The sequence below is a fragment of the Ruditapes philippinarum genome, unplaced genomic scaffold, assembly GCF_026571515.1.
Source record: "Ruditapes philippinarum isolate M1 unplaced genomic scaffold, ASM2657151v2 ctg786_1_1_1_1, whole genome shotgun sequence".
NCBI lineage: Eukaryota > Metazoa > Mollusca > Bivalvia > Venerida > Veneridae > Ruditapes > Ruditapes philippinarum.
In genome coordinates, this window is record NW_026858762.1 from 90,764 (window position 1) to 115,279 (window position 24,516).

The window sequence follows — 24,516 nt, forward strand, 5'->3', positions numbered from 1 at the left end:
AATTTTATTCATTTCTGTAAGCACGTTAAATAAATACGGGTATATTTAATAGTACGCTCAAACTCAAACCGGTATACGTAAATGAAAAGAGCATCGAAACACGAGGCTGTCTGATGAGTATGAGGTAACGTATATCAGTTTGCCGAGTGTTTTGCTGTTTTTTCTCCTTTGTATCATAGGCAAAAATAAAATCACTTTCCCTGTCGTCACAATATGAAACCCAAGAATAAATGAAGCAGTGTAAGGGCATCTGGATATATTTTCTTTATCATTATCCCTTTCTTTATCGTCATAATAAGTACCCCCCCCCCCCCCCCCACAAAAATGTTGCCAATCAACGAGCATGCCCTATGTTTTTTCCACGAGAGACAGTGCGGTAACAAGAGTTCGGGTAACTATAATACCTGAACGCGGTTAACGCACCGTGCTTTTATAGGTAAACGATTTAACTATGACACGCGTAGCCCCCGAGTATTAATCAGATTGCCGAGTGTTTTGATGTTCTTTCTATTTTATATCATAGTTAACATAAAACACGTTCCCTGTTGTCACAATATGAAACCCCAGAAAAAAGTAACCATTGAACGAGCATCTAAATATGATATTTCTATCGCTTTCCCTTTTTCTGCCGTCACAATAAGTAAACCCCAGCAAAATTAGCCAATCAATGGGCATGCTCTGGAGTGCGGATAACTAATACTAGAACCTGCACTTCCGTTAACGCACTCTGCATATATATGTATATGATTTAATCCCCAAACTAAGATACAAATATGTTTTAAACTTTACAGTTCCTATTGAGTAGTAAACTAATATTAAGAAGATAAAGGGTGCAATCACGACATAATACACAAATAAATAAGCACAATTTTGAAGACAAATTTTCTTTCCTCAATTTGAAATTTAGAGCGATATGTTTAATACTGAAAGATTGTAGTGAAGTTTAAAACAATGTTTTGTTGTAGAAGCCGACGAATGATTTATCTGTCTAATGATCATTAAGTATCTAGTCTCCTTTAATGGACCATAAATGTTTACTAAACAACTTTACAGTGTAAATTTCTTTGATAAATTATATGACGCTTGAAATTTATCTATTATATTAACAAATAAATCACAGTTTTTACTTACTTTTATATGGTGTTGTCGGTGTCGTATGTACTTTAAGAAAAAGTTTGTTCATAATTTGAATGCTGTTTTTATGTTTATATAAAGTTCATTGAATTTAAAACGTAATATTAACTGTATAATGTTTTACTTTACATGAAAATTGTATTCACTTTTTGATACAAAATATAACATTGGTATAAAATGAATTTATTAATTGTCAAACAATTTGCTATTGGCTTTCTTTAACTTAGTTGTCAAACAATTGCTTTCTTTAATTTATTTACATTATTATAATTTGTTTATGCAAAATTTACCCTGTCTTTGTGTCGGGTCATGTTTCGATAAATGACGAAAACAAAGACGAAATACAACCGCTTTGAAATAGATATTCGTTTACGTTATTGTGTTTAAAGAAATATGAGAAAAATCCTGGTCTGACTTTCTGATTAACAATTAAATTGTTTAAAATTGTTTCGTCTCTAATTTACAGGAGAAATAATTATTTTAATTTATGAATATATGTTAACATTTTCATGATACACAAAACTGCTTTCTGTTGTATTGTAATAGTACTAGATAGAAAATGATTTATTTATTATTTTTGTCTATCTTACATAATATAATGTGTTAAATACTAATATATAAAGGACATATGTTGACATGCTCTTACAAGGACTTTTGACTTAAGAAAAGTAACTCAACAATCATGGATGGTGCAAGTAAGGTTGCTTTTCTTTTTCTCTGTAATTTTCTCTTATGACTAGTTTGGTCCTTTAACCACAAACTTAAACACTTGTTTTTTTATTAGTAAAGCGTTTTTTATCAAAATTAAATAATTTGCATATGTTTATTGTTTTAAATATTGTAATCAACAATGTTCACAAACATTCTCATACAAAATGTGAGGATTTGGTTCCAATATATTAAGGAAGTCTAGAAATGCGGTCACACAAGTTTCCAAAATTGAGAACTTCCGTTAAACCTAATATCTTGTTTAACTCAAACCTACACCTCTTTATCCGCCATAAGAACATGTATGTCAGTTGTTGTGTTTTCTTTAGAAAGGAATATAGGACAACAATATGTTGTATTTACAAGATATCGTCAACATGGAGGGGCATTCACTGATCACTCCTGTACCAGAAGTGAAGACATATAATGTTAACATGATAGCATTTTGTCATTCATAAACACATGTCATAGAAATCGACGTAACATTCATTCAATATGTAATCTTACATGTTTTTATAAAGTTTTATATTTTATCACTACAGACGGTATAGATGTTGAGCGCGTGCTTGGTCACATGATGTGGACAGATATGGACGTGGATGATAATGGTAAAGTGTCTGTTAATGAATTTGGAAGATATTTAAGACAGCAAGGCGTAGATGTCTCGAATTTTGCAATATTGAGGATTGTCTCTGATGGACAAACACGTATGTTTACATTTCGAATTTTATAACTATATTTGTTATATACTCTATAGAACGTTTTACGTGAAATGTGAATACTTGTACATTATTATATGTAATGTAAATAAATCTTTACCTCTAAAATATCGTAAGTTATAAATGATAGCATATTTTATTATTTCTATTCATTTTTAGGTTTTCTCTTATGTATTTCATTATATCATACAAGCCAGTTGTTAAAAGCACCCTACCATTGGTGAATATACGCCATGTCCTGAACAATGGTTTATATACCTCTTCTTGAGGTAACTTAACGAGAGCTGAATCACTGATCAAGATACATAATGTAAAATTAAAAACAACATTCTATGACCAAAAATGAAGCAAATTATTTCGTCAATGATGTTGTCTTTTTTGAAAACGCATAGTGTGCGTTAAACAAACTCAATATCGACGTGTTCCATATTAGTATACATTGATGTCAAACACCTATACACACTTCCTCATTTTATGAATTTGCTGCACTATCAAGTAGATGTACTACTAGTAGATGTCTCTCAACCTAGGGTTCATCGTTTGAGTGCTGGTGTTTTTATATGGCGCTAGCACTGGCTAGTTATTTGAAGGCTATTTCGAGAATGGTTACAATAAAGTCCAAGATTCAGTAACCTGTCTGAGAATGATTTGAATAAGCATTGAGCTTCAGGGAGCTGCCTCGAATGTCGTCTTAAGTAGCTTATCACAGTCGACTTTGTCATTTAAGTAAGCAGATTAACTTTGAAGAATGTATTTAAGTGTATTGAAGAAAGAACGTTACCTATCTATTATTTTGATATTCTGTAATTACAATATAAGTATGTCTATGTCAAACAATATATTGTGTCACATGTGGCTGCATTTAATTTTCAGCTCAAACCAGTATGGACCACGAAATGTTCGTCAATACAAAAGAAAAACTCGCATTAGAACTAGCTAATCAGGTTAACCAATATTTCATGTATTTTTATGATATCATTTACCGTTACATGATGGCTTAAATCCTTCAGCACACAGGGTGCACTCACGTAAAACATTTGGAATATAACTTTCATATTACATGTATATTAAAACAGCTAGCATGGGCATCTATGGGCGAGTTCTTAAGTATGACTTGAAAACACTTACTCCTCCTCACTGTAGGTTCGAATCCCGGCAGGGACTTTGGATTTCATACATGTGAGGAAGCTATCCAGGTCGTTTACGAAACGTCGGTGGTTCTACTCGGGTGCATGTGAAATAAAACACGGAAGGGCACCAAAAGCTAGAAAGTCACCGCATGGCCTTTTCTGTGTCGGTACGACATAAAACCCAACAAAAATAATAAATAGAATTTAAAAAACAGCAAGAAATAAAGTAATATTGTTTCTATTTACGCTGGTGTACATCAATATTGGCTAAATTGTTCTATTGTTATCAATTCTTATTGTGTTAATATGACAATATAATATCAAAAACAATTTCAATTTCTATCCTTGAATTATTTCAATGAATGAATTTTCAAATTGTTTAACTCCAGTAATGTTTGTGTACAACAGCCTGATTTGCCAATGGATAGTTATAACGTGTTTTCTAATTTGCAGATATACAGCCCACTGATCTTTTGATGGTTTTTTCCCCATATTTAAGCATTTCAATAATTTGTTACTTGTGAGGTGTGAGAAAATATATGATCCCTTTATACAAGCTACAAGCTACTCTGTTCTTTAGCTTAAATGTATTTAACAAATAAAATAATATATATACATATATTAATTTTCCTTTGTTTTTATTTTACAGAAAGACCTTACACCAGATGCCAAACTTAGGAAATATAAAGGTATTTAAATCAAGGACGTTAAAGCTCTTTTCGGCTGAACTGTATAAACAACAATAAAATGTTTTTATAAACCCTTAGTAGAAATATATGAGTAACTAAAGCAAGTTCTTGATTAATTGTAAGAAATGAATATAAAGTTATTTCTGTTATCTAGATAACAATAGGCTCATGTACATTAGGTGTGTTTTATATCTCATTAGATACGATATGTGTTGTAACATATTGATTGTTTTACAGCTAGTTACCTTGATCTATGGAGAGAACATGCTAGATCTAGGAACGAGACTGGGGAGGTTCCACTATCCAAACTTCCACACATTGTATTTTCGGAATGTAATCCGACGAGAGAACTCCTAGACGCTCTAATTGCCGTCAAACAAGACGGTATGTTATACCAAACGTTAAAATTGCAGTATGCACTCAAAGCAAAATGTTAGGATTTTTGTAGTGATTGAAACATTCGTTTTTCTTTTCTTTGATGTTTATGCATTACTCAGTTGTTTCCCTTCGGCGTCGTGATTATTTTTGAAAACGAAAGTATAGGGCCTCCGCAACATGACAAATATGCTTACTTCAGTCCATTTAGATACCAAAGAGATTTAAATAAAATGCAGACATACATGTGAATAATAATACTGTTGAACAGTCAATGACTGTAAAAGATGAAATTGATTAATTATTCAAATATGTTTACTCATTTATTTCTCATATAGTCTTTCTTAGCAATGTCAAACCTTTCAATAAATTTATTATGCTACATCAACAGCCTAATCACTAACTGATACTGATTTATGTTGCAGGAAGTGAAAGTATTAACTTTGAGGAATTTTGTGAAATGTTAGAAAACCTTCCACAATCGGGTATGATTGACGAGGATGTCTTACTGAAGGCTTTCCAAACAGAAGATATAGACAACAGTGGTTCCATCAGTAGATCACAATTATACTCTCTACTTATAGGTAATACTGCACATCGCAATTATACTCTCTAGTTATAGGTAATACTGCACATCACAATTATACTCTCTACTTAAAGGTAATACTGCACATCACAATTATACTCTCTACTTATAGGTAATACTGCACATCACAATTATACTATGTACTTATAGGTAATACTGCACATCACAGTTATACTCTCTAGTTATAGGTAATACTGAATATCGCAATTATACTCTCTACTTATAGGTAATACTGCACATCACAATTATACTCTGTACTTATAGGTAATACTGCACATCACAATTATACTCTCTAGTTATAGGTAATACTGTACATCGCAATTATACTCTCTACTTATAGGTAATACTGCACATCACAATTATACTCTCTAGTTATAGGTAATACTGCACATCGCAATTATACTCTCTACTTATAGGTAATACTGCACATCGCAATTATACTCTCTACTTATAGGTAATACTGCACATCGCAATTATACTCTCTACTTATAGGTAATACTGTACATCGCAATTATACTCTCTACTTATAGGTAATACTGCACATCGCAATTATACTCTCTACTTATAGGTAATACTGCACATCGCAATTATACTCTCTACTTATATGTAATACTGTATATTGCAATTATACTCTCTACTTATAGGTAATACTGTACATCGCAATTATACGCTCTACTTATAGGTAATACTGTACATCGCAATTAAACGCTCTACTAATAGGTTATATTGTACATCGCAATTATACTCTCTACTTATAGGTAATACTGCACATCACAATTATACTCTCTAGTTATAGGTAATACTGTACATCGCAATTATACTCCCTACTTATAGTTAATACTGCACATCACAATTATACTCTCTAGTTATAGGTAATACTGTACATCGCAATTATACTCTCTACTTATAGGTAATACTGCACATCGCAATTATACTCCCTACTTATAGGCAATACTGTACATCGCAGTTGTACTCTCTTCTAATAGGTAATACTGTACATCGCAATTATACTCCTTACTTATAATAGATGATTCTGTATATCGCAATTATACTTTACCTATAGGTAATACTGTACATCGCAATTATACTCTCTACTTATAGGTAATACTGTACATCGCAATTATACTCTCTACATAAAGATAATACTTTACATCACAATTATACTCTCTACTTATAGATAATACTTTACATCGCAATTATACTCCGTACTTATAGGTAATACTGCACATCGCAATTATACTCATAATAGATGATTCTGTATATCGCAATTATACTTTACCTATAGGTAATACTGTACATGGTAATTATACTTGTCTTTCTGGCAATAATGAACACCGCAATTATACAATGCTTATAGGTAATACTGTACATCTTTAACATTTACACATTTGTTCCCTTTATGTGCATATATATTTTAGTCCCATCATAATACAACGATATTTATGACATTTATGATTTTTTAATCTTTTCTTTTATCAGAAAATGGAAATGATCCATTAAAGAAAGAAGAAGTCGATGAAATGATGGAAGATTGTGGATCTGGCGACAGATTCAAATATACAGGTAATTATGATCTTATAAAGTAGAAAAAAAACGGAATCCCTAAAGATGATATAAGCACCTTATAGAAATTTACATATTTTTTTTCATGATTTATTTAATTGACACGAAACATAAATGCCAGTATCATAACCGCCAATTTTATTTAATTTTAAACGTTTTATTTATCTGTATTAACCAAATGGCATCTTTTGAACGACGCTTTATACACGTACTTGACGTAAGTTACCTATTGAAATTTATTTCCATTCTCGAGAATTACATAACAAGTAAGTGGGGTATCTTATCATAAATTGAAATGCAATGCATGCATAGTATGTCATTTGGAAAGACTGATATGGTTTGAATAAAGAATAATCTGGCCATGACTGTGCTTTTATGTAATATTCCTTACCCCGAGATCTTTAAGAATAATGGCAATTATATTTACTTTACTTTCAGACTGGATTCAGCGAGTTATTACTATAAAAAGCTTGTCGGAGAAATAAAGGATGCTTGATTTACATGTTTACCTGACATATACTCATATCATTATGATAACAAAACTATAATATATTCGGTTTATGTCTGATACGTTTCAAAGAATACAACATTATTTCATACATTAACATGTCTGTTGATATGTTCTAGTTTCCGAGTTCTTTACACTGGCATTAAATCCGCAAAACCGTTTCCTGAAATAGTATAATATTAACTATCAGAAAAATAACAAATAACTATCTATTTCACAAAGTTTAACAACCTTTGATAAAACTTTCAAGTCGCTTAATATATTAAATAAAAAAAGAAATTCTCATATTCTGCTTGAGTACTTCAACAAATAATAAATTTTAATGAATCGTTACTTTCTTCAAAGTATTAAATCCAGGTGATTTTCTTCAAATTAACCAAAATATTTTCAACTGTATCTATATAAAAAGTGGACATACTTGGCATCGGTTTCACCATTAACGATGTCGACTTTGTCTATTTGAATGGTATGTGACGACAAGAGGGACCATGTTAAAGGATTGTACCAATGAGAGTCGAGCTCCCATCTAAACTGCATCTGAGTGAGATCACCTATGTCATGTGTGGAAGTTAGCATAAAACCGTATGTATGTCCAGGCTGAACTGTCATCACGCTGAGGAATATATGTTTCATGTGTTACTTCAGTATATCATACACTAGTAGTAACTAAGTAATGGAATCATCAGATAAAATTGTCTCCACTTACCAATCTTATACTGATTTAAACATGTATTTTAAAAACATTAATTTATACATGCATGTTATATCTTACTTAAATACATCATTACTACAAGGAACATTTCTATGGTTACAAAACATTACTTAGACAGACAGTTGGCATTTATTTTGAGTATAAATCTCTGTTCACCATATTTTATTTGAAAGTGGCCATTTGTACAAATGTTTTCTGAATTCAATAAATACGGTATGAATTCTCCATGGTCAGTTAGTCCATTCACAAAAATATGTTATGGCATCACATATCTTCTGCCTTTCACTTAACTTTACCGTTTTGAAGATAAATACCGTTAAGTTTTTCTTTCCCTGCTTTGCGTTTACTATACCTTTAATACGACGTTATTGCTAATTAATGCAATGTCCGACTTTAGTAATCATTCAAATCAATATAGTCATTGTCTATAAATTTTAGCCTTATTCGGATGATGGTTGAAAGTCTCTTTATTACTAAATCCCGCATTTTATTATATCTATCTTACTTTAAAATTTCATTTACACATACAACAGGGGCCTTTTAAACAGAGCAAATATATTAAACATAAATTTTCACATCAGTATGACTTACTCTGTGTTTAGTTGTTGCTCTCCCAGTTGCCCGTTGCTACCAATCAGGTTAATATAAAGCGTTCCCTTTTGTGACTTAGCCCCAAGATTTCCAAATTGCACATCAACTTGGTAATGGTAACCTTTGAAACATAACGTTCTGAATAAACTACTTATTTCTGCACGTTACAATATAATAAATGAACATAGAAATAAGTTGTAAATTCCCCAATTATATTCCAGATAAATAGATCAAAGATCACGTGTTTATACATATTCCAACAAAGTGATATTTTCTATAATATGCTTAATGGTATTTATGTGTTATGTTGAAATATTTTTTCTCGTTAAAAAGACGATCATCTTGATTACTTTTAAACTACTAATATTTTATTTGCATCACAACATTGTCTTATGGACAGAAGAAAACATATCGCAAACATACGGCAGTACGGAGCAACTTTTCCAGTGTCTAAGAAGTATTTTACGTGTGTTTTTCCTACAGGAGGTTTTGTTTTATCTGCATGGAATCCCATATATCCACATCGTCCTCCGCTACAAGGAAGACATAGTCCACGCTAGAATATAACATAAACAACTCATTATATCAATCAAAACGTCTATCCTTTAATATGTGATTTCTACTAATACAGACACAATATTTCAAGACTTGAAGAACAATTATATTTAGGTTTGTTTTGTAGCATATGCGATATTGTTCTCCGCTTACAATAGCATGCATTTTTGTTGTTGTTGCTTTTAATACTTATGCACAAAATTTATAACCAAGGAAAATTAAAGATATACAATGTGGTATTAAAAAATATTGATAATTGCTACACAGTCTCTTTGTAAATATAAAATAAACATGCTTATAATTTTCACAAAGTAGATATATTATCTTTAAAATTCTACATAGCATTGGTAGTCACAATATACATATCTAGTGTCATTCAAAAAGTGGCAGTTTTGTTTTATCAAAAGACCAACTTAACAGAACATGTACGCAGCTTCCCATACATAGATTATTCATTCTTTTATTCAAATTAGAGTTAGAATTCCATAGATTTCAATAGCTTACTGTCATTAAAATATTTAAGTCAAGGATTAGCATAGTATGTCCCCACAACAAGTAAAGTTAATAATCAAATAATGTAACATCAATGTAACATCAAGAGGTGTTTTACAGTGAGTTTCCACTAAAATTCACTAGCATGTCAGCACAAAATACTTGTTTAAAAGAGATAGTGCATTAAAGTATAAAACATACCTCAAAATCAGCGTAACTTGAACAAGAGTAGCCGTTAAATGGACATCTACTGTTGATAGATTCAGTGTAATAATGATGTGCTCTCAAATGACTGCATGCAACGATTTGTTTCCCGCCTAAATATACATTTATGAAGAATAAACAGCATACATACTTCTATAGTGAGGTAAAATATCACACGGAGCTTTATGTCTTGTAATATAATTGTAGAATTGTTTTGTCCTTGTAAAGTATTTGCGGGATAAAAAGAGTACGGTATTCATAATATATCCCATATTTCTAGATACAACATATATTTACAAATATACATTAATCTTGTTTATGATATTCATGTATGATGTAAATTTGTATTGTTACATGCACTATCATTGAAGTTTATATATAACAAACTAGTAGTCAAGGAACGTAGCAAGAGGACATATAGTATTTTAACGTTCTAGATAAAACAAACCCTCGTATATATCTCCCTCCGTTAGAAGCTTGGTTACAGGGTTTGCGTCACATCCTGGTTGATTTAGTCCTTCATTAGGATAATAATCTACATGGCCACATGCTTGTACCATACCATAACCTTATCATCATATAAAACATATACATGTATCTTTTATTTAAAGATATGGTCAAGATAGAGCTTTGTCTAAATTAACAAAGGATGTTTACTGCCTCCGAAAAATGAAAGAAAATACACATTTTATTTTACAGACAAAGATTATTTGGAGTTTTTACAACATTTTAAATCCATATCAGGAAGAAGTTAATGCATTAGAAAACAAGCAAATAAACACAACGCTTTAGACTGCATGCCAAAAATAGCACTGACACTGTTGTCAGAGGTTCTGTTTATAGTTACTGAGATAGATGTGTTTTGTTTCATGAAAAACAAGTTCTAGTACGAAGTACACGTGTAACAGCGTCATTCAAATAAACATTGATGCTCCTTACCAAGTGTAAGAATGCTTGCTCCGTTTGTATGCATTACATCAACAAATGTTGCATCTGAAGGGTCCAGTCTTACGCTAGTTGGTGTGTACTGGAAATATGGGTCTGCAGGATCCAGACCTGGTTAATATGAAGATAAATTTATTGAATAAGGTATAGCATTATAAATCCAACTTATCACCCGATTAACAACATGCATAAAATTGCGATTTGATTAAAGAATGAATTTGATTTATCATGAGATAGTTACCAGAGATTCGTCCTAAATTTTGAGTTCTTGCTCCAGCATATCCGCAGATATGTGCTCCTAAACTGTGTCCTATCAAGTGAAAATCTTCAGCTCTGGTCGCTGTCTGGTCCTTAAATAATAAATCTCAACACTTTGATGCTATTCAGTATAAACCATATAAACAAAATTATACAAAAATAAAAAATTTCTTGAAATTAAACAAATTTAATAGAACTTTATAAGAATATGACATGCTCATTAAAATTAATTTTCATACTTTATGATAATTGTTCGTAGGAGACAAAACATTCCATGCAAAAAGTTAATTTCAATTCTTTATTAGATTAACGATGATTATATCTTGTAGCAGGAAATATATGTACGACTGTACCTGTAAGACTCGGATAAGTTTAGCCAGTTCTGCTCCTACAACTCTGGTGTTAGCCGTCGCTTGTGTGTAAGGAGGTTTGGAACCACCGCCCCAGTCAAGTAGGATCACATTATAGTCATCGTACTTCAATAGCTCGTCTTTCATTTGCTATAAATAAACCAGATGTTTTTTTACAAATTTTCTTTATTTTCTTTATGTATTATAGAGGAAATAAAAGTACAAAGTTGTACTTTGTTCCGGTATTGCTATATGAACAAAGAAAAGATTAACTGAAGTTAGATATTGGTATCGTAAACCAAATCTACCATCAACATTTTGGATTCTGATATATCAAGGTATCTACATAGACAAAATCTGACACATGGTGAAATATAAATATGAAATATTATTTTTTCATATTTGTATGACCTGTAGAACTCATATTTATCTGAACATATAAATAGCGGTTTTGTGAACCAGTATACGTATGATCTATATCACAAAGACACGGGGTCTGAATAAGGTCGAGAAAACCAAACTTAACACAACTCCGAGAGAGTATATAAAAATCATACATTAACTTCGATATGTGGATAGAAAGCTCGGCTAATATCAATTATCTTTGTAAAGATTAGACAAGTATAAAGCATAAACATGATTACCATCATCCAGTCTGTAAAGCCGTTCTCAATGAAACCATGGCTGATAACTTTTGTTTTCTTCGAGGAAACGAAATTGGAATTTTTGATGCTGTTAAAATTGTTTGCGTTCAGAAGTTGATAGGCGGTGTTTCGGGAATTTTGTTTTGTGAATAACAAGAAGCGGGTATTGATGGATGCTGGTGAGGCAGGGCTCAGATTTACTGGTCTATGAAGGCTAGTAAAATCACCACCTGTACTGAAACATCCTAGATCACCATAACACACAGTAGAACCTTGAAAAGTACACATAGAAATACTTACAAAACATTGACCTTCATAAAGAATAAAAAAAGACATGCAGTGTTATAACCGGACTAAATTAGGTGTAATCACGGTTCTGGGACAACTTAAAATTTAGTTTGCTGTTTACAATGATAACATAATGACAATATACATGTCAAAAATAAGCTGTCCGCTAATCTTTAAATATATTAATACCAATCAGCTTTATACATGTATAGCTATCTAAATATTGTAAGATTTTCATACATACGTTTTTCAATTTCCTCTGCAGCAACGGCGGTGAAGAGAAATAAGACATGAAAGACAAGGTGAAACATTTGATGTTCCATTGTCTTCCCGGTGTGTGTTTGACTAATTATCAAGTTCAAGAATGGTGGTATATATGAGACCGGAGATAAACTTATTTGACCTGCCAAGGAATTCAATGTTTTATCATAGACATACAGTCGTAGTCTCATGTATATAAATATGAAATGTCTGTTTACTGTGTGAAAACTACAATACATGACGTACTTCTTAGGTCAATTTCAAAAATTCAATATTCCGCAATTTTCAAATAAAACTTTTTTAATAATAAAATATTTACAATGACTATATTGCATTGTTATGGTATTTAATTGATTCATAGTAAATTATGATATTCTTAATGAATAAGGTTAAAAACAAGATCATTACAATTTCTTTTGTTATGTTTTCAGATATTTTTGTAAATGAAATAAGTTCGAAATTAATCTATATTGTAGTAAACAATTTATTTATGTGTAACACTATAAATATGAACGTCTTAGATAGGTTATAAACTAATTGGCTACACCCAATACCCCCAAGCGATCGAAACTTTTGACACAAGAGTTAGATTATCATCGTGATTGTCAAAATAACTTTGTTTTAAGAAACTTTCGCCTATATCTATTTCTCCCCCACATGATAAAAATTGAAACATTTAGTTTGACCTCCTACAACGCCGGGTAGAAATATTTCTACCATATAATACACCTCACCAGCGTCTTGTCTTACAACAGTCTATATATTCTATATTGTCTTGTATTTCAGTGAATCAGTGGAAAGTGTTACTTATATTCACCTTTGTGGCTTCTCAGTGATCTGTAAACATATACAATGTTTATTTCTCTTCTTTTGTTTCCATTATGAGGCCCAGAAGATAATTCTTTGCAGGATAAATTTACATTTATAATATTCATTAATTGTAAAATGTGTTTATATATGACCATTCAAAACAAGAATGATAGTTACTTTTTAAAGATCTGTCTTACATAAATAAGTGGATGTCATTTTAATAGCAAATTAGTACTAAATGATTGATAGAGTAGTGTTTTTTTACATTTGATAATTAATTGCGCAAGATTAAAATCTTTATCATGTTTTTTGGTTAACCTGGTTTTTCTATTCACAGGTGACAGTATCAGTGTTTGGACACCCCAGGGACAGATTGGGTTCGATAACTATAATTTTGAAATTGGATTTTTTTAAATAATTTTATCGCTGGTTTTGTATTTGGTATCTTATAATAAGTCTTGGAGTGTTGAATTATTTTTTTCAGGGTTGTAGGAGGGGTCCAGGGACAGGGTTGGGGAGGGGTGTCCAAACACTGATACTGCCACCTGTGTTTCTACTTGGAGCGTTTCAGTTTCTGCAGGCGTTAAATACTTCACATCATTAGCTATTCTCACACTTTTAAAACGAAATAAGTAAAACATTTAGAGTAACCTTATTAAAATATGAATAACAAAGTAGATAAACAATGAAGACGGGCCATTACAGGCATGCTGTCTAAAAAAGAAAAGCATTTAGTTTAGTTATTTTAATAACTATAAACCAGCCCTCCATTGTTTTATTATAATCTCTCAGGTAAAATGTATGCTATCTATAGAGGATCTACCTACCGGGGGTCCTACATAAGACCAACCGAAAGAAATTGAAACACTATCTTTCAACCGATCACTTCACGTAAAGTGCTAATAGCTGTTTAATTGAAAAACGATATGAGAAAAATTGAAAGTGTTTATAACAAGTATAATTAGACAGATTATTACAATATATACAGAAAATCAAATGTATTATTAAATTGTCAATTTCAATGTAAATATAACCGTTTTTGAATGTTTGGGGAACCATTTAGTTTATAATAAATCACAATAATTTTAGATTTACATTGGTGATTCAGCAATACCTTACTACTTAGGACAAAAATGAAAAAAAAAATTGGTATTTGTAATAAATCGAGCGAAAGTTGTTGACACACTAAACGTTATCAGTGACGAACTAGCTTATTTTTGTAAGCAACACTGGCGGTTACTTTCTTTCTGTAATTCCTAATTGATTCATATCAAATATAATTATGATATTTTGTGACAGGCTATAATTTAGCTTTTATTCATACTACACAATTAATCAGATGTTTAATTATATAAAATGTAACTGAAATAGGTATACAACAATTATTATTTTTGAAAAATCATTGTAGTTTATTTATAACAAAATAACAAAGTTACAAATCAACGATTACGGGTCTTGAATTATGTATTCAATTGTTCATAAACAACGTTAATATATGTAATTTTAATGCAACAATACACTTTTAGGATTGCTTCAAATGATTGATTTGTTTGAATTTTACCGGTTATTTCCAAATTGAGTAGCATGTATATACAGGCTTGTTCTCTCTTGTTATCTATAAGAAGTTCCTGATACTGTGTAAATTAGAGCATAAGCTACGAGACTCAGTAGTTATAAAGGTATATCTTATGAAATGTTTAAAGATCATCAACGTGAAAATAATATTAATTTCATTATCTTATGGCCGATTCTTGAAATAGTTGTAACATAGAATGTTGGGGCGTCCGTGGCCGAGTGGTTAAGGTCTTTGACTTCAAACCATTTGCCCCTCACCGCTGCGTGTTCGAATCCCGACAGGGACTGTTCGAATCCCGACAGGGACATTGGATTTTTTCATGTGAGGAAGCTATCCAGCTAGCTTGCGGAACGTCGGTGGTTCTACTCAGGTGCCCGTTCGTGCCTGAAATAATGCACGGAAGGGCTCCTGAGGTCTTTCTCCACCAGTAAAGCTGGAACGTCGCGATATGACCTATACTGTGTCGATGTGACGTAAACCCAAAAACAAACAAACATAGAATGTAATACACATTGTACGTAAACAGAACATTATTCTGCTATTTAAAGAGATGAATCTGTTAAGCATTAATTTCGTACATGCGCCACTCGCTTTTAAGCTAATTTATTTCCATATTTAGTTCATACAAGCATATTAGAAGTAGTGTGTTTGTTTTTATTTAACCAATGATTTTTGCAGCAGATATATAGTCTTTTACACTTCAAGTCAATGAAAATTCGATCATATTTTTAAAGGAGCATACGTACTTTGTCAATACTAGGTAATATCAATAAATATCACTTACAGAAAGCAGATCTTAATACAAATCAACAAAATTTCAGTGTAATTTAAAACCACTTATAACATTATTGTAAGAAATAGTTTACTTATCTATCTTCATTGTAAGTATTTATATTAGCTTACACACCTTTGTTTTAATTGACACCGTTAAGTTCGCCTTGGACCAACTCGAAGACAAGGTGTAGCAGAATTGCTAAATGGCTACGAGTGTGAACCCATTAATGGCTTTTTGGAAGAGTGACTTGAATGGAATATTTTAGCGGCTATAACGATAACAAATCTAACTGAGATTGAATCTTTCAAAACCTAAATAGAACAGACTGTGCAACTCATTACAAAGCCCAAGCAACAAAAATGGTATTTAAAACAGAGAATGTCTTGATATAGTCTATATAATGCATAAAGGATTTATTCTATAACGGTGAAGACTATCTATGTTTTTATTGCCGTCCTATTAAATAAGCTTTTACTCGTTGCCTTATATAAACGTACAAATATAGTAAAAGTCGTGAAACGTTTGAAAATGTTGTTGCCAAGTTTTGTCTTTTCCCCCGTTATCTCATTCATGATGATAAGATCAACAACTATGTGTATAAGAGAACACAAAATCATCGTTTAACCTTGTTATTAAATGTAAAAAGAGGGCGACAGAACTTACAGTACAATAATACAAGATGAAACGATATATCATTTGACACGAGCCACTTTACTGACTCATTTAAATATAATACTGTAGCAAGTTACCTTTGATTAAGGGACACCAATAGTCATGTATAGAAAGGTACAATGATTTTCACGTGAGCGTTCAAGGGTAGTATTGCACGTGAAAAGGTTGTAGACACTTTCATCAAGATATTGTTAAACATGTCTCAACTGGTTGTCTGTAGAGATGGTTACAATAATAAGTTCATGTTTATATTATTAGTCATAGAAATAACTAAACACAATTCTTAAATGTTTAAATATTAATACTCAGATTAATGAACTCAGCTTAAAACAATGACAATGAAAAATAATGTCATAAAAGTCGCCATTTGGATAAGAAAATATATAGTTTATATTTGACAAGCAAGACAATACGTCACACATCCTAATAATTAAGCAACTGTTACATCATTTTTTTAATATTCAATTCCAATTCATCTATTATTATTTAGGCAAGGCTCAACACACAGCAATAGTGAAACTTACACATAGATACATAAGCAACCTGAAATTAAACATTTTAGTTATAAATCATCTGACATTTTAATGGCATGAAAGAGAAATGTGAATATAAATATCAATTCATAGATGAATATGCTTAATATATTAAAATCTAATTTTTACAAAAACAAATGAATAGAGAAATAAAAATAAAAAGAATACGGATAATTTTTAGCAAATATTTTAGCAAATATTTCTTTACGGCTTAAAAAAATAACTTACTACTCAGAGTTAAACAGTTTGTTAATTTGTTTCGTAAAAAGCAAAGAGATTTTGACCCCAAAACCCTTGACTTAGGGATAACAAAATGCACCTTTATCTCCCATTTCCTTTATGATTATATACACACAATAGTTAAGTACACGTGTTGTGTGACAGTAGCTATTTATTTTGACCCTACATTTTGATGGTCTCGATTCCTGTTTAAGCCGGTGCTAGGGGGTGTGAGAGATGTTGTGCTTTCCATTGTCTCTCATAGACAATTTCAATAAAACCAACTCTACGGGTTTCAACTATCTGTTTCTGCTCTGTTTCCTTGATCTCGGGGATCTCTTCTTTCCAGTTCTGTGTGAACTGTCCCGTGGAACATTAGGTTCTCCGAAACCTTACATAACCTCAGATAACCATAAAATATATATTAGAAAATTTACAAATAAATGCAATTGTTATTGACACTTTATGAGAACATAAATTATATAGACGTTACTTGTTAATATTGTTAATATTAAACAAAATATTGACATTGGGAATGTGAATAAGTAAATTACCCAAATCAAATATTTAATAGATAATCAATTGTGCCTGAAAGTCAACATTTCCTCCTCGGCAAGTTAAAGGTAGTTTCTTTTCTTTTCTTCTTTTAAATAAAAAAAGTTTAAAGGATATTTTAACATTGTTATTTACAGTCAGTTGTTCATAGTTTATTAATATGTTTAAAAAACGATAAAAAGATTATTCAAAGAGTTCTGATATTTTGGTAACAAGAAGCCAAACTATAAAACGTTGTATGTTGAAGGTATATAAAGAGGATTATTACAGTTTAAATTTAATTTAAGATGTCAAATAAGTACAAGTGTCAAAACAAGAACTAATATAACACATTGAACATGTTAAGTGTTACACAAAATTGCTACATCTCTTATCAGATATCATTGTAAAAGTCTGGTTAGTTACAGTATAGTCAAGGATGAAAGTGACTGAAAAGGGTCCTTAATAAAGAAAGCCGCCAACTTGATCATCAAGTCGCGACAAAATAAGAATTTGGGTGTTGATAAAAGCACTGATAAAGTGAAAATACGGCGACACTTTACATTGACATGGCCCCTTAGATAGATAGAAAACGGTTCGGATTACCTCGCGTATAACGGTAGAAACATTTCGTGATATTACTCATTTAAGATGATGAATGAGATGAAGCGAGTAAGCATTGGCGGGTTTCTTTGATTAGTGATGGGTTAATTGGAAACTACTGATTGAAGTTGTCACATCTCACTAGTTGAATATTTATTCTTTTTGCTCTGTCCTAACATTATTTACAGAAACTTTCTGCATTGATGTCCTTTAAATGACGTTACTTTTTAAAATTAAAGCCTTTTAACACCCATTCCTTTACTCAAAACCTCTATTCTGCACTTTATGTTTAGTATTTCATGTCAAACGAACATGGTTAATTCAAGTCATACATATATAAGAATATGATTATTCTATATATATAATACGAATTCGGTACTTCAGCAATTTTTATAAAAAAAAATGCGTCTAATATATAAATTGTTTCAAACAAACAATTATAAATTAACGATATATAACAAACACATAACATATTAAAATATTTGACAATTTTGCTTTTTAACCAGACGAGCACGCTAAGTTTTGTGCTTTAAACAATTATTATTATTATTATTATTATTATTATTATTATTATTATTATTATCATCATCATCATGATAATTATTATTATTATTATTAAATTAAAATGTTAGAAAGACAGAACGCTTTAATGAACAGTCGAAGTTTTATACAACAATTTCCATTGGTCAAAAATCTATATGAGTGTATTCCCCAACACTCATTGCTTAATTTTAATATCTTACTTGAAAAAAAAGATAAAAAAATGTTATTTTATTTTACGTATATCGTCCAGGTATTTGAAATAAAATTGAATTACTATTGTGTTCAATTGTTGTGAACTGTATAAACATACTACACGAAATTCCACTTATACGACAATGGTGTGGTATTTTTTGTTTTTTGATTAGAATATTTGTATGTGTTTATGTCGTTTATGTATATATCATTTGTAACTTTAAAAACAATTTACATTACTTTATATATTAACCAAATTTTTATGTACAGTAAGCAAAATACGTGCTTTACAATAGTTATGTATTTGAATTTTGTTGTGTTATTATAACATCTATTTTACTTATACTAACAATGTTAATAGTTTACATTTATCTTAGAAAGAAATGTTTAAAATAGCATCGTATTAGGCAGACCTTCAGCAAAAGCTACAAGTGCGTCTTTATCTAACATTTGAAATACAAGAAAACAATAATTAAAAATATTAGAATTTCATTTTAATCACATAAAATGTTTATATTGATTATAAACAGACGGCAGTTGTTCTGCAAAGTAAATTATGTTACTTGTTGTTAAGAAGTCTCGGATAATATGATAAATTTGACATATTAAACTAAATTATTTTACTATATTTTAAGACAAAATAACTATTACTCTCTCCTACAGGTACACGTAATAGTGTCACTCATTTCTTTCTGCCAATGAGAATTTCCCTCCGTACAAAAGACAAGTATCATATTGCAAAAAGGGGTTGGATTTCTCAATAGTCGTATATAACACACACTATTGTAGGAAAATCATTCACTTACATTTGTCGACGGAGGCTACTCGCTTGTCATAGAATAAACATTTTTTTCTCAACTGTTAATCTGTTAATATCACAATGACTAACACTGTGGATGACGATAGAATAACTGGAGGTGATAATCTGCCTGTTACTACAGCTGCTGTTACTATTCCAGGACCATTATTTCTACGTACTGTTGATCGATATCCTAGAACACCAAAATGTGCTCGATGCAGGAACCACGGCGTTGTTTCAGCATTAAAAGGACATAAACGTTATTGTCGCTGGAGAGATTGTGTTTGCGCGAAATGCACGTTGATTTCTGAGCGTCAGAGAGTAATGGCGGCCCAGGTTGCCCTAAGACGTCAGCAGGCACAAGAAGAGACTGAAGTTCGGGAGATGGGGTATCTTTATGCGTCACAAAGTAACAGTATTCCACAAGGACTGGAGACGACAGGGTCGATTTACCCAGAGAGTAGAGTCCGGGCTGGCTCAACAGGCAGTTACAGTGATTCTAGCGACAACGAACAACCTCCTCGTAAGTTTTTATGTTTAATGTTAAATTGTATGCAATAACTAGTTCTTTATTTGATCAAAATATCATTAACAGTGCATATAATAATTAGTTCCTTATTTGATGAAAATATCATTAACGTACATCTGAACATTACTTTAAATTAACACTTTTAAATGTTAAAGCGTCTTTGTTAACTTATATAATTATTACCTATAATTATTAAACATACATTATCCTAACAAACTACGTGTGTTTGTATGTTTTATATTCATCTATGACATTGCATTTTTTTTTATCAAATGTGTGCATGTTTTGAGTATCAATTACTTATTATTCTTTTATTATATTTTACAGCAGCGAAACGAATGCGTATTGAAGACAGTTATACAACAGCATTAGGAATGGCATTACGTGACACCGCTCACAGTCCAGATAGTCGAGGGTCAGTGTCACCACATAGTACCACATCTTCTTCTGAATCTCCAGTACCAGAAACGTTCAATCTACACAGCAACCCAGAAGACAGTCAAGACGGACTGAACAAATCTATGGACATGCTACGTCGCATTTTTCCTCATATGAAAAGACACGTATTGCAGTTAATTCTCCACGGTTGCCAGGGAGACGTAGTTCAGGCGATCGACCAAATATTTAACTCACAGTCAGAATCTGACCATCTTTCTAAAAGATCAGAACCGGTACCCGCGTTTATTGCGGCACCAACATATCCTCCAACCACCATAGACAGTTCAATTAAATCTGCATTTACACCAAGAAGCATTTCAGGATTAGCGGCTTCGCAAACCTTAAGTTCGCTGCGATATACATGGGGTGGGATTCCCACACATGGACTCTTTACAACGCCGTATCAGTCAATGTTACCAAGTATAGCTTCGGGCTACCATCCTTACTCCGGACTTCCACAATCCTCCGGACTACCACAGTCCCCGCCGGTGTCTAAACCAGTTATGTACTCCTCCTACCCGTTTTCACACTTTACACAGGACAGACCCACAGAGTCTAGATAAATGAACAAAAACTTTACGTCACGGTGACATTTTAAAGTGGTGTTTAAAATATAAATAAAATGCTTATAAAGTGAACTTATTATGATGATTGTACAATGCTGGCAGAGACAGATATTATAGTTAATGTCAAATCTGGGACATAATATTACATGTGAATTGTACAGTTTATTGCTAAAATACTAGTGCATTTGTCAAGGGAAACAATAAATAACTTTATTGAAATAGAAATATATTCTGTAAATCATTCAGTTTTGCATTTCTTCACAATTGTGATAAATTACATTAATAAACGAAGATATTATTTGATATCGAATTGTATACTGTCTATTATTTATGTAATATCTTTAATTAGATAAGTAAAAAAATTATGTACAAGTTATAACAAAATATTATGATGTACGTTTTCATAACTACCATTAAAAATCTGCTCAAATGTCATGTTATAATAAATTATTTCAAAACTTATATGATGTTTTTCTATATAATCTGTTATTGATGGTATAACAGTAGAGTATATGTAAGATCCCTTTCCCAATATCACATCACTTAGATATATCTATGTCAAAAATGGGTAAATGGTGTAACAGTTAGGTGAGTGACATGTAATGAGGCATTATAGGATGCAAACATGATAGTAAAGTGTTCTAAATGTGAAATAGTCGACTAGCATAAATGTTTTAGATGTCATTTGAAACTCAGCAAATGTGCCTCCTACCCCACTCCCCATCTGATCATAGGATATAAACAAACTTTTACCGTTATATATCTTCACTGTTTTCAATAGAGCGGCCAACGTGTTGAACTTATTATCAACAACAACAACAACAACAACAACAATCACTTTTATTAGAAGCCACGTCACAATAGTAACAATATGACTGATTAACATAAAATAAAGAGTGGGTAACATGATACATAATACAAATTCTACTTTAAACTTTTTTCATCACATGGGGACAGTAATTATATTGTCAAAACTGCTGAAATGTTGTTTATGTTTCCAAATATACATTTATGATTAACTGATAAATAGTAAGTACATGAACATACATGTATGTAATACAATATATATGTTTACTTCTAGAAAAGGTGTAACAAAAGAGTAGTAGAGCATTATGATACTAAAAAAATAAAAAAAATTTAACACATTTTGTTATTATTTCTTCTATAAATTGTATAGTTATTTATCAAATTATCATACATACTAATGTAAACTAATGCAAAGGAATATCAGGTGGCGTGAGAAAATACTAATATGTCATTACAGGTGCACGCTTTTCACGTACCTAGACAATACTACGATATTGCAAATATTTACAACCGCTAAGAAAGGCTATGAATATTAAATCGTTCGTTACTAAGAGAGTCAGGGAGCAATATATGAAAATGAGGAAGAACTTGAATTCATTTGAAGTTAACTTAGAAAATCGTTAGGCCTGTCTTGTTCTAGCTATTAGTCTTAAAATGTTCAATAATAGAACGTGCTAAAAATACAATATTTTTAAGAAGATCAAAATTTTCTGTTGATAATAATTCCTTAAATTTTAACACGTTTGGTCTACTGAAAAAGTAAGTTGGGATGTATCGCTTTCTTTGAAAACAGAAAAAAGGACACACTAACATATAGTGAAATTCATCACCGACTTCACCGACTTCATTTAACATATATCACTTTATTTATTAAATTGTAACTATTAAAGTTTGTTTCTACCCTGGAATTAGCCTGGAAAATATCAGATTTGCATAGATCTGGAGTATCTCTAATGTCAATGTAAAATAAGTTCTTTTAAAGCAAACTGTCGACTTTCAAATATCTTTAAGATCCAGCGGGCATTTATATACAATATTTATATACAATGCCAGGTGCTTTCTAACAGCATGATATATAATATATTTCCCGTTAATAGTCTCGGGGTTAGAGGGTTATGGTCAGTTTATCAATAGATCCACCAAAACAATGTACATGTATATAGAAGATCTGGTAACATCGTAATAGCAGTGCGAAATCTGTATTGTTTTAAAGCCTAATAGACTTCAAAAATGATATTATCATTATTTCTCAAATGCTTTTTTTAGTCTTAATACGCTTTCCGACAAAGAACGAACTCTTGTGTCATGTAGCTGAACAATATTTTATTATTCTGTTGGTATTCAGTTCAGTTATATAATTATAGTGATTAATTTAAGTATTTTGTATGGAAGTTAAAAAACACCGTCTATACATTTTACTACTTTAATTGCAAATTAATGCTCATCCAGCGCTACTTTTTACCAGTTAGCAAAACTTTCTTAATTCATTCGTATTAAAAAATAAATTATGCAATCATGTGGTTTTAACACAATCTGAGCAGAATGCGTTTTTAATTGTAAGCGCTATTTTTAACTATAAAATATTTTAAGAAATTAATGTAAATGATACAAAAGCCAACCCTTTAAATAACTTTATAAATTGCCTGAAAGAATTTAATGATGACAGCGTCAAATTGATAACATATTAGTATAATTCAAGGATCATCTCACATAATTGTTACTCATTATATAGCAATACATGTATTCGCAAATCTTAAAAATCTGAATAAGAAAGGAAATTTCATAAAGAAATGTAATTATTCAAATTTTGATGCCTATTCAGTTTGATAAGTTTGCATGTTTAAGATTACAGTATGTGTAAATCTTGACGTCATCTAAATCAGTGTTGATGGTTAGTATTGCCAATTTTAGTTGCAAAGTTTTGGAGCTGTAATGTTTTTCCCCTTTTAACATCTTTAAGTTATCTCGTATTATTGTATCGTCCTGTCTATAAAACACCTAACAACAGCATATCCCAGTTTATGTTATAACCAGCCTTACACAACAGCATGCTTCTGTATGATCACTATGATTCATCCGTTTATACATTCACAAATTTAAGTCTATCCGATGTGAGTGCCGAGAATGGAATAGAATAGAAATTGTTTTAGTGTGCCAGTGCTGACCGAGACTACAAGATACAAGATGCAAGAAACTTTATTTTAAGTC

General features: G+C 31.3%; 3 protein-coding genes across 3 annotated transcripts; 2 read left to right on the forward strand and 1 right to left on the reverse strand.

The window, feature by feature from the left end:
* The first annotated feature begins 1,497 nt into the window (after nt 1–1,497).
* LOC132754168 (uncharacterized) lies at nt 1,498–7,503 on the forward strand. Its single transcript, XM_060744762.1, has 8 exons — nt 1,498–1,829; nt 2,385–2,549; nt 3,435–3,505; nt 4,341–4,380; nt 4,618–4,764; nt 5,181–5,339; nt 6,821–6,904; nt 7,343–7,503. Exons 1-8 carry the CDS (start codon nt 1,817–1,819, stop codon nt 7,387–7,389), a joined length of 726 nt encoding a protein of 241 aa, XP_060600745.1. The 5' UTR covers nt 1,498–1,816; the 3' UTR covers nt 7,390–7,503.
* Nucleotides 7,448–13,608, reverse strand: LOC132754167 (pancreatic triacylglycerol lipase-like). The gene is made up of 12 exons (XM_060744761.1): nt 13,530–13,608; nt 12,696–12,854; nt 12,164–12,435; nt 11,523–11,669; nt 11,153–11,261; nt 10,906–11,022; nt 10,415–10,534; nt 9,964–10,079; nt 9,139–9,271; nt 8,716–8,836; nt 7,831–8,025; nt 7,448–7,575 (listed from the first exon to the last, which is right to left on the reverse strand). The coding sequence occupies exons 2-12, from the start codon at nt 12,772–12,774 to the stop codon at nt 7,506–7,508; spliced, it is 1,479 nt and encodes a 492-aa protein (XP_060600744.1). The 5' UTR covers nt 12,775–12,854; nt 13,530–13,608; the 3' UTR covers nt 7,448–7,505.
* Nucleotides 13,609–19,956: 6,348 nt separating this feature from the next.
* On the forward strand, nt 19,957–21,963 carry LOC132754169 (doublesex- and mab-3-related transcription factor A2-like). Its single transcript, XM_060744763.1, has 2 exons — nt 19,957–20,491; nt 20,825–21,963. Exons 1-2 carry the CDS (start codon nt 20,050–20,052, stop codon nt 21,496–21,498), a joined length of 1,116 nt encoding a protein of 371 aa, XP_060600746.1. The 5' UTR covers nt 19,957–20,049; the 3' UTR covers nt 21,499–21,963.
* The last annotated feature ends 2,553 nt before the right edge of the window (nt 21,964–24,516 follow it).